Genomic DNA, 11,313 nt, shown 5'->3' with positions numbered 1-11,313 from the left:
TATATTATTATTAAATTCTCCAGAAAGATGTAGAAGCCAAGGCATGAATAATGAAATATGATTTTAGGTTTCTGTGTAAAGTTAATATTTGTAATCAAACTCCACCAAACCCTCTATTTTTGTCACTAATTTTGGAGTTTTACGACTTCCAAGTTATTAAAGCACAAAAGCTTCAAACTTTGTATGGTTGATTTTGAGCAAGTAGGGTAGCAAACTACCGATTTTTGTGGCTGTGGGTGATACATGGGACGATCAAATAAGTGGGGTTTATGAATTTCTGCTTACCTTTTTTTTTTTTGGGTTTGGTTCAAGATGGATCAAATAATTTAGGGCGATGAAAATGCCAAAAATTAAGGTAGTTGAGCTGCGTATAAATGGATATTATTTTGGTGGTCTGAATCTCGATCCTTTGCCAACTCAAGTTTGAGATGGGAAGTCAGAGAAATGGAAGAAAACCCAACAACCCTTGGAAGATTGGTAGTAATTATATAAAATGTAGAAAATATACATAAACAAATACGCATGTAGGACACGAGGGGAGGGCTATTGCATGCGTATTTCATACAGTAGTTGAAAAGCAACAACTACTGTATTACACTTTCATTTGACAGGAAATAAATACCCAAATACCCAAACAATAAACTTCCACCTAAAATCTAACCTCAATTAATATCTCACCCCTGTATAACAACACTATCATCTCATCTCCAGGCTCTTATATATTCTGGTAATCCAATGTCTTTAACGCATTCAGAATTTGACTATTGAACATTGATCTTCAAGGGGAATCAAGTAACGCCAAAGTGGAAGAAGACAGTCGCATATTGCATTTATCTTATTTCAATTAATAGCTGTTACGTATACACTAACCAAAGAAACCACACTAATCCGCAACTGCAGACCCAGTAACTAGTAACTTAAGAAAAGATAACCTTTTGCCCTTTGAAATCTTTTAAGAAAAAAAAAAGATTGTAAAAGGGCTTACATCAAACGGAAACCAAACACCAAAAAAAAAAAAAAAAAAAAGGAAAAAAGAAAACTCCTGATCCAAAATTAACAGTGAGGTAAAGTGAACACACCGAAATCTGCACATTAATATTTAATGTTCCCACAATAAAGCTTCAAACCCAGTTGTAATCACACTATCTTGCATTGATAACATCTGATCATTAAAATACTCTCCTCCACAATAACCTTCTTCGTAATAATAATGGTAATCGTACCACGAGTCAACAAAAACCAACTCGTTCCCACATTCACTCGACTCGTAACTCGTTCCTAGACTCGGTAACTCCACTATCTCACTCAGCTCTTCCGGGGTGGACACGTCACTTGCTTCCAGTACTGACGATGATGACGTTGACGTTGACGTTGACGTTGTTGTTGTTGACGGTGACATTGACGACTGTTGTTGCTGAGTATTGAACACTTCCATTGAAGCTGCCTTGGCGGCAGCGGCTTGGACGTCGCGGGGAGAGTTGGAGGCGGGTCGGGGCAGGGACCCGGCAAGTTCGGGGAAGTTGAGAATGGCGGAGGTGCCTTTGATGCTCAATGCTGCCACGTCATGCGCACGTGCCGCCATTTCAGGAGTGGAGAAAGTACCAAGCCAGATCCGGTTCTTCTTTCTGGGTTCTCGGATCTCGGATACCCATTTGCCCCATGTCCGCATTCGGACCCCTCTGAACACTGGATGCTTACTATTAGTGTCCCTCGGTCGTTTGTTCTGTTTGGTAGTAGTTTTCGGGCCTGATATCGGGTCGGGTTTCTTAGTATGTGGGTTTGGTTGAGAGAATCCAGAAGACGAGGAGGACGATGATGATGAAGATGAAGAAGAAGAAGAGTTAGTGATGCACGAGTCGTGCTCCAAGTTTGGCCAGTCAGTCATTTTGTAAAGAGAAGTCCGAATGAGTTGATAATATTGTGGATTGGGAAGTGAAGTAAGTAAAATGTAATGAGTTAAAAGAAATATAAGCAGAGCATACAACAGTAGAGGAGTATGAGACTGAGAGAAGAAGGGAGTGAGTTTTTTTGCAGAGAATAAGAAGCAATGAAAGAGGGAGGGAGGGTTTTTATTAGAGAGAATGAGAGGAAAAAACGAAACGTGGTTGTTTAATTCAAAGCAAAGAACACTGCCGACCTGTCGTTTTTAACTCGTTTAACACCCGGTTTCGTATTTTATGAGTAGAAATACAGTGTAATTAACATTAACTGAAGCAGTAGCCCTAGGATAAGAGAGTGGAGGACAGAGCTGGCACAGCCGTCTTGCTCAAGTTCATCAACTACAGTAGAATAGCCTTAGGGGCTTTCACTTCGCTTATTGTTAAATATAGTTTCTATTTATTTCAACCATATCTTCTCGGCTACTGCTTCCATCTTTTACATAACAGTACTCTTCTCTGCTTCCTCTCACCAACCCTAACTGAATTCACTTATTTACTCTACTGCATTCCTTGCCACTTGCCATTATTTTTTTCAATTTTGTCTCTTTTAATGGCGAATGTATATTTTAATTAACTATAATTTAATATAAATAAATGTTCCATTAAGATCACATTCAAATTAGAGTTTAGTTTAACCAAAATATAATATTAACAAAGTTTGATTGATATAACAAATGTTCTAATAAGATCACATTCAAACTAGAGTATAGTTTAACCAAAAATATTTGTGTTTGTAATTTAAATATAAAAAAGGTTGTTAGAACTGCTGTTAAAAATGGGATACGCCATACTTGAGATGGGGTAACGCCTTGATTCATTTGGACCCATCTACAAATACACCCAAATACGATTTCGATCATATGTCCAATCACCGGATAACATTATTTATATATATTTTTTGAAAGAATATATAAATGAGGGAGAACCACATTTTCCCACCTAAGGTTTGACAAAATGACACTTTCCCTCCTCCCTTCTTTAGGTTATATTATATTTTTCGTTAATATTTTACTGAAAAGGCAAAAGTATCCTTAAAATTTTGATTTTATTTTTTATTATTTTTAATTAGATAAAAAGTTAAAAAAGAAAAAGTAGTTAGCCTTACCTAAAAAGTTAGGAGTAATGCTATGAAATTATTTAAAGTTAAATAATTTTAATATTTATTTATTTATTTATAATGTCATCAATATCTCATCACTATAATTCAATAATCTACTAAATTTATAATATTTTTCATTTTTCCTAATTAAAATAGAAAATCAATATTCTTAATTAAATAAATAAATAAAAATATCTTTACACTTGAACTAATAAATAATCGAGTAAAGACTTTGACTTAATTAAATTTTAATTTATAATAAACTAATTAAGAAATAAACTATTTAAGGGTATTTTCGCATTTTCAGTCAAATATTAACAGAAAACACTAACAGAACCTGACGAAGGATGGGAAAGTAATATTTTGAAACTTGATGGGTGGAAAAGTGTCATTTCATCAAACCTTGCGTGCAAAAATGTCGTTCTCCCTATAAATAATAGTTGGGGTCACCGCCGGTCCTCCCCTCCCCTGTGAATGGGCACTACATAATTGAAAGAGTAGTAGGTTTGGTCTTGGTTCACTTAACCAAAGAGTTATCATCTCTCAAAATTAAGAACTCAACCATTATTGGACATTCCTTAATGAATTACAACAACCACCTTAATTTAAAATCTACATTCTCATTTAACTGTCAAAAAGAATTATACCCATTCAAGCAAGAATAATAATTATAAAACCCCCTTTCTCTTATAAAAAGATTGTTAAAACTTAAAATATTGTATGCAGCAATCTGGGTCCATCAACACCCTAATTATTAATTTGAATCATGGGTACGTACTGGGGGAAAAAATTAATGGGATGGATCTGATTTCTATATGTTATTTCTTAGTTCTTTGTTATGGGGATTGACATATTTAATTTTAAAACTAGGGATGGGTATAAAACCCGGTCCCGTAGGGACTCGATCGCCCGAACATGGCAGAGTTTTCTCGAATTATTCGGGATTTGGGTCGGGAACGGGCCCAAAATTAATCCCAAAATTTGGGGATGAGTTGGGGTGATGGGGTCGGGATAGGTCTTACCCCGGCCCACCCCGAAATCCCCGGCCGATATATATATATCAAAAAGTCAATTATATATATTATATATACCTATATTAATTTTAATAATTAAAAGTCAATCATATATTATACAATAACAAATTATAATTGTGTAAGTATTTTATAAAACCATATACAAATAAGTAATAAATAAAACTAGATTAAATATATATATATATATGCTATTATCTGTAATCATATGTTAATACATAATATATGTGTAATATATTATTTGGTGTTTTGATTGATTATAATAAATCAATAAATTATTATAGATTTAATTTCTTTTTTGATGGTATATTATAATTTGGAGAAAATGGTAATAAGGACACAAAACCCCCAAACAGGGAATGGGCTTTATTCGGGGATTCCCCGAATTCCTCGAATGGGTACAAGTTGGGATCAAAGAATCCCTTAGGGCTTTCGGGCCAGGGTCAGAGACAAGGGTCCTCGCCCCGGCCCCCGCCCCACCCCACCCTGCCCCGGCCTGTGCCCATCCCTATTTAAAACTCATCTCATCGCATTTATTGAAGCCTTTATATTATAGAGCAATGCTAGTTTTACAAAGACACATACAAATGGGACATACAAAAACAATCTTCACCCTTGATTTTCATAATTGTTCTCTCTCTCTCTTTCTCTTTTTCCGTTTTTTCTTTGTTTTTTCTTCTTAATGATGTCACTTTATAACCCTCTTTGTATAAGTCTTTATAAGGATATCATTTTTCTATACTATATCCAGTAATTAGGAATATTTGAAATTGATTATGACGTACATAAAACAAACACAGAATCCTTCTAATTTGAAATTAACATCGTAGACCTAGAATTCCCGTAAACTTAATGATAATAACTAAGCTGTTTATAGATATCACCTAAACCAGAATCTGTCACTTTATATAAAATTTATTTATAAACGAAACAAGGACCACTGTGACTGTGTTCAGAAACATATTAGTAGTTGGCTATAATTGTTATATTCCTTTTCTAAGCTTCAAACTGTTTCAAATGGTGATTTTGAGTTTGATGGCTTTTATTTTTGGTAGTTTTGGCTATTTTAACAGTTAATGGGCTGATGACACATACGGTCTACTTTTATTTATTTTAACGGACTGGAATTGGAAATATTTTATTGGGCTCCATAAAGTAATATAACTCCACGTCCCACATTACATATTCTATTGTTTTTTCAGGACACCCAAATTTTTTTTTTTTTTAATACCTAGAAGACTCGAATTTATAAAATCAAAAAACCTCATTTTACTTTTTTACCATCAAACCACCTAGGAGGCTAGGACACCCAAATTAATGTGCAAACGGACCCACATCCACATCACCAAATATAACTTCTACTCTAAAAACTAATTTACAATTTTCTACTCTATTATATCCAACAAGTCAAAATAAGCAGAGTGCAAAACATGCTTGACACCACCAATAAACTTCACATATGTTATTAAAAGCTGGAAAATGGGTTTTATATTGAAAGTTAAGGCCATTAACACTATTAAAAGACAAGCCTTTAAAGCCCATGCAGTGCAGCCGTTCAGGAAACTGCATATGATGTCCTGTGGGGATCAATTATATTTATATATAAGTTGAAAGGAATATTGAGCAAGCATTTAGTTTAGCATCATTTCTGCAATTAAATGGATTTAAAGGTTTAAAAGATATAAAATTAGAGAAGCAAAGCATATAAGAATCCAAACTAAATTTGTCCTTGCTTCATCTTTCCAAGCTCCACCAGCATAGTCAGAAGTGCCTCACACATTTCACAGGCATCAGGCTCACTAGGATTCTTGTTCCATGAAGAGTAAACCATCAGAGCATGGTCGAGCTTTCGGTTTGGTCTCACTACCACAGAACCTGGAACTTCTGCATCACGGCACGTTACTAATCCATCACTCTGCTCCCCATATCTCAGCTGCAGATGGAGTGCACACATAGCCATGGCGGCAGAAATAGGAATTACAACAGGCACCTGCCGTCCTGCTTGCACTAAATTATCTGATTCCTCAGACCCAAAGTTTGGCAGGGGAAGCCATGGAAGTTCTGCATGAGCTATGTGGGTCATCGTGGCAAGGACACCAGGACCTATGCTTGCTTCCGAGTGGAAGGAGATCAGAGGGATTTCGTCTGGGAGTTTGTGATTCATGATGAACTCCTTCCGTTTTTCATATGTGAGATCTTCTAAAGCTCGTATATCTCCCTACAAGAATATTATCCACAAAATGATTATCACATTCAGGAAAGTTACACATCATAAGAAAATCCGGCTTGAGACAACTTGAAATGTTTTTCAAGTGCACAAACTATGGTTTACAAGATGTATATAAGATGACATAATTACAACATACAGGATGAATCCACACACAACACACCATGCACACTGGCACAGAATCTTCAAGGCAGTAAGTTTTAGTCAAGAAAGTGGACAACCTTAATTATCGTGCATATTATAAGCTCCATGATCCTCCGGGTTTCTTTATCGGCAATTTGGCCTTCACGCAGTATATCGGAAGCTACAGGGGTGCCACCATACGGGCTCTGTACAAGTGCCAGTCCTGCAACTTTATTTCTGAGGTCAGACCAGTAAATTGACAAAGCAGCAGCAGCATCAACCCCACCCTTACTGTGCCCAAGCAGCATCACACGCTTGCCAGATCCCCAGTAAAGTTCCTCGATGTATTGCTTCAGTTCCCAAGCATTGTGCTCAACTGATGCCTTTATACATGAAAAGCTAGAAAACGTATCATTATACTTGAAGGTGACAAGAAACCAAAAAAGGTAATTAAGCATAAAATTAAAAATAAACAGGAAAGAATTAATCACATGGGCAAACTGCAAACTGTTACTATCAAGCAAATGGAAGTTTCACTTTGCACTGCTAAATCTAGTTCTAGAAATTATCAGATTAATTACCTCACTGTGGATTTTAGCAATATGGCAAGCTAGACCTTTCTTTGAAAAGAATCGCTTAGTGGCCACAAAATATAAAGGACCATGGTTGCTAAAAAGGCCTGACAAATATTAACTATTTCAGATCATACAGGGTATAGACAATCTCAAATGTCAAATGGGTAAATCAAAGTAATCTCAAAAATCGGGTTATAGAAACATTATCATACCTGGAATTAGTAGATAAACAAATGAGTTTGGTAGTGTGTGCTCTCCATTCCTAAAAGCACAACATGACGCACAAGCGATCAGATCTTCAGAAAAATGTGATTTAAGTTTAGACTCTGTTTGATACAACGCTTCCTAGTTGAGCATTTATAGTATAGCTTTTATAAATAAAGTTGTTAGCAAAAACTTTTGGATTTTAAACAATATAGACATCTTTTAGAAGATTTTAAGTATTTGATTTTATTTTTTAATAGCTAAGATACAAGCTTCTCAGAAAAGTTTAAATATTGAGTTTCTCTTAATATAAATATTTTTTGTTTCCCAAAGGGGAAAAACAAACCATAAATACATGTAAAGGAACCACATACATGCATAGTATTGCAAATTTGTAACTCTCCCTTACAAGTTTCCTAGTCAGATGCATGAAGAAATAATTTTCAGTGGTACCCATGCCTAGTATTGCAAATTTGGGACAAAATTTTTCAGAGAGAAATTCGAGATTTCTCTTAACATTATGAATTTTTTTAAGATGGTATTAACAAAACAATTAAAAAAAAATCCTGCTCAATTAAGGAAAATAAAATCAAAGTTAAATTAGTTCATACCTTATGGAGTCGAGGAGTTCCAAAAATCTCGCTGTTCCATCTTCCACAGGAGGTAGTCCCGGAGTGTTTTGCAACCATCCAATATCATCAGAAGAACCACGCAAAGTAGTACGCACCCGAGAAATAATGCTAAAGATGGCAAAGTGATTATTCATACTATGTGAGAACGAATATCAAGCAATAGAGTTATGTAAAAGCCATGTAATTATGATTTTCACTGCATAAAAACAGGTTTAACACTTCAAATGTGAGAAGAGAATTGCAAGTCACCATTCAGGGAAAGTTAAAACTACTTTTACCTACGAACTTGAACTTGAGCACATTTGACGTAATAGAAAGAACATCTCCAGCAACCCAGTGTCAATCTCCAGGCAAGTTGTAAACCAAACAATGGAAGCATCAACCTACAAGCAGAAGAAACAATTGCATGACCCGCAACAGAGAATGAAAAATTTCAAAGATAGAGGCATGAGTGAGGAAATAACTCAAGGTAGAAGACATGCAATTCCCTTATTTAACCACCAGATCATGCATCACACATCATATTCAACACTTGCAAAAACAAAGAATATACACAAACATGCACATGCACATGTCACAAATAATTCATATTCAAACTTTTGGTGAATTAATGGAAGAAAACGAACTGTTTACCAGTGAAAAATGAAAGGGATGCCCTGATATCTGTAATTGGTTTCTATAACTTCGAATCTTTTATTTACAAACAATCCTTTCTTGAGGTCCAAGGCTCTTCTTCCACGCACTGTATCAGCAATGTAAGAATTAGATGACGAAGAACATTCTTCCAGAGCAGATTTACAAATGCTTTGTCTTGAAGCTCTTGGATGTTGTCCAGATGAAATGACAACCAAATCTTCTGAGTATCTATAGATATCTCGGAGTGCAAGATCCTCTGTAGTACAACATAGCAATGAAACACATCCTTTACAATTTATGATATGAGTAACGAAGGAACATCACCAAACCAAAACAGTTGGTTAGACAGATATAACATCATACATGTTAAAGGTAATGATGATGTTACAACAGAGACTCAAAACACAACAGCCCAGATACATGAAACCAAAGTGAAAAACTCACCAATGAAATGAATGAATCGACGACTTATATAAGCAGTGAACGTCAAGAGATGGGAAAAAAGATCATCCACCGACGAGCAGAACCCAAGATAATAGAAAAGACTTGTGTTCTTCACAACGTCATAGCAGGCCTGATAAGAGAATCTATGTTACACAGGGAAACCGAGCTTTCAAACCAAACTAGAATGACTATGACTTGGATTATAATAACATCGGGTCACCAAGGTAAAATAAAAAAATCAGTTGAATAGTATTTCACAAGATGAATCATCCACATACACGAGCTACTTCATTAAGTTCCAGATTATTGGAAAATGATGAGACCTCAATAGTGCTGGTATATGGCAGGAGAACAAGGCAATAAGGTAGTGGATTGAAGGGAAGTTGGCAGGAAGTTTCCTTGGGTTTAGACAGCGACAGATGGCAATAGAGGAATGGGTAAGTGAGGGATTCTGTTATAGAGAGAGAGCTGGAGAATAAAAAAGGGAGAAGAGAGCAGATGTGAGAAAAAAAGATAATAGAAGGGAAAATTGAGAGGAGCTAGCCCTCGAAGTCTAGCATTTAGGGAGGAGCTGGCCCTCGACGTCCAGTACTGTCTTAGATTCTCTTGTTTGAGTTCTTTGTTTGATTTTCTTGTGTTGGGTAGCTTTGCTAGTTTCTATTTGCTGTGTATTTTGTACTGGAATATCAGTAGAAGTGTTGGTTATCTTGCTTTTCCGGATTTCTATTGTTTTATGGCTTGCTGTTCCTGTTGTTGTTGGCTGAGTTGGGAGAGGTTCTTATGAGAAAACCTTTTATTTCCTTTTCTCAAACAAAGCGTAGATGAATCCACAATCTAACCTCCACTACAGGGAGTGTTTTGAAACCTGCTCATATGAAAATCATCGATTGTCTTATAAGAATTGAATCATAGAGAAGGAAATATATAATCGGTAGAGACTCTGGGATAGAACATTGAGACAAAACTTCTAGACAGCAAAATCCAGGCATAGTTGAAACAAACATTATGGTGATTTTTTGATAAATCAATCATAGGGAAGTAATCACTCACAGTTGAAGGGGATTCAAAAATATCTCCATCAACATGTAAATCTCCCATTGGTTCGTCCAATCCTGAAATAATAGAAAATATTATCAACCTGATTTAGAGGACTCTCGCGCAAACTTAATTTATTACTAAGATAGAACAGGGATCTCTCAAGAAAACACACATCCGTGGCAGGAAATCTAATTCGTAGAAAGTTTGAAAGAAGAACATTAACCAGTTTAAAATGCCAAAGAGGAAAGCTTGTATCTTTAAGTAAAGACGTGATAAGAAAAATAGATGTAGCAAAAGTGAGCATCAAGGGACTGAAAAAAACGCTCTTTTTTAATAAATTCTTCTGTGTTCTATCAAGACAATGAGCTTGTAACAATGTTGAAATCAGCAATAACTATCCTGAAAGCAAAAAATCACCAGCAGAAGAAAGGCCAAATGTTCAATCATAACCACTTCCATTTCCACACGCAGCCGAAAAACCCAGACATCACACCCATTATAAACGGGCGGAGGATCCAAATTTGAGCATAACACCAAAAAGCAGATGTAAGAAAACAAAAATAAATGGCTCACCAACAAAAGAGACACTCAAATCTACAAAACCCAGAAACAAATAAGTAGTCGAGCAGAGCAGTATTTCTTCAGATTTCAGAATGAGAAGTAAGACAGATTTATAGAGGGAAAACTGAATAGGGAATAAAATAAAATAATCTACACAACCCAGTTTCCCAAAAAGCCAAATATTTTTTCCCAAAATTGACAACAAAAAAAATGCTTTAAGGTTAAAGTAAAAACAGAGAATTTTCTTTTTCTCTTTCGGGAATGGTAACAACCGAATAAAGAGAGACTCATGGAATAAGAATGGAGCAATAGATAATCTTTACCCAATCGCTTTTGAATACACTATCTACACTAAATCTTTGTCTGGCCTACCTTGACCATGATTCCCTTCCACCGAAATTTAAATAGAAGCAAGCCATTTCTTTATATATAAATAAAATAAATTCAAGATTTTATTGAAAAGGGGTGTCAATAAATTCGGATCAACTTTCAACACCAATTAAATATGAAAAATCACAACTACGAAAGCGGAAAATTGAATATTGATCCATAAAAGAAGTGAATGTGTGTGGTAGATAGGTGACAGAAATGAAGATATGAGTGAGTGTGAGTAAGCGTAAGAGGCAAGAAAAGCATGGAAGGGGGCACGTGAAGGAAGAAGGAAAAGGAGTGTTTTAAGTGGATAGGTTTTTGCTGCTTATGGGCGACGTGTGTCGTGTTGGGATGTGTTGCGTTGGTTAGAATGGACAAATGTCGTTGAAGAGTCTCCCTGAAAATTGAAATAAAGCAATCAGATTTTCAAA

General features: G+C 35.7%; 2 protein-coding genes across 2 annotated transcripts; both read right to left on the bottom strand.

The window, feature by feature from the left end:
• Positions 1–687: 687 nt before the first annotated feature.
• LOC116108531 (ethylene-responsive transcription factor TINY-like) lies at positions 688–2,060 on the bottom strand. The gene has a single exon (XM_031394768.1). The coding sequence runs from the start codon at positions 1,883–1,885 to the stop codon at positions 1,100–1,102; it is 786 nt and encodes a 261-aa protein (XP_031250628.1). The 5' UTR covers positions 1,886–2,060; the 3' UTR covers positions 688–1,099.
• Positions 2,061–5,555: 3,495 nt separating this feature from the next.
• On the bottom strand, positions 5,556–10,646 carry LOC116108529. Its single transcript, XM_031394767.1, has 10 exons — positions 10,523–10,646; positions 9,962–10,023; positions 8,912–9,041; positions 8,465–8,723; positions 8,110–8,214; positions 7,811–7,939; positions 7,208–7,257; positions 7,002–7,099; positions 6,519–6,803; positions 5,556–6,288 (listed from the first exon to the last, which is right to left on the bottom strand). Exons 2-10 carry the CDS (start codon positions 10,007–10,009, stop codon positions 5,788–5,790), a joined length of 1,605 nt encoding a protein of 534 aa, XP_031250627.1. The 5' UTR covers positions 10,010–10,023; positions 10,523–10,646; the 3' UTR covers positions 5,556–5,787.
• Between the last annotated feature and the right edge of the window lie 667 nt (positions 10,647–11,313).

Source organism: Pistacia vera, unplaced genomic scaffold, assembly GCF_008641045.1.
Source record: "Pistacia vera cultivar Batoury unplaced genomic scaffold, PisVer_v2 Contig566, whole genome shotgun sequence".
Lineage (NCBI taxonomy): Eukaryota > Viridiplantae > Streptophyta > Magnoliopsida > Sapindales > Anacardiaceae > Pistacia > Pistacia vera.
The sequence above is the reverse complement of the archived record's forward strand: the minus strand, read 5'-3'. Positions and strand labels throughout refer to the sequence as shown.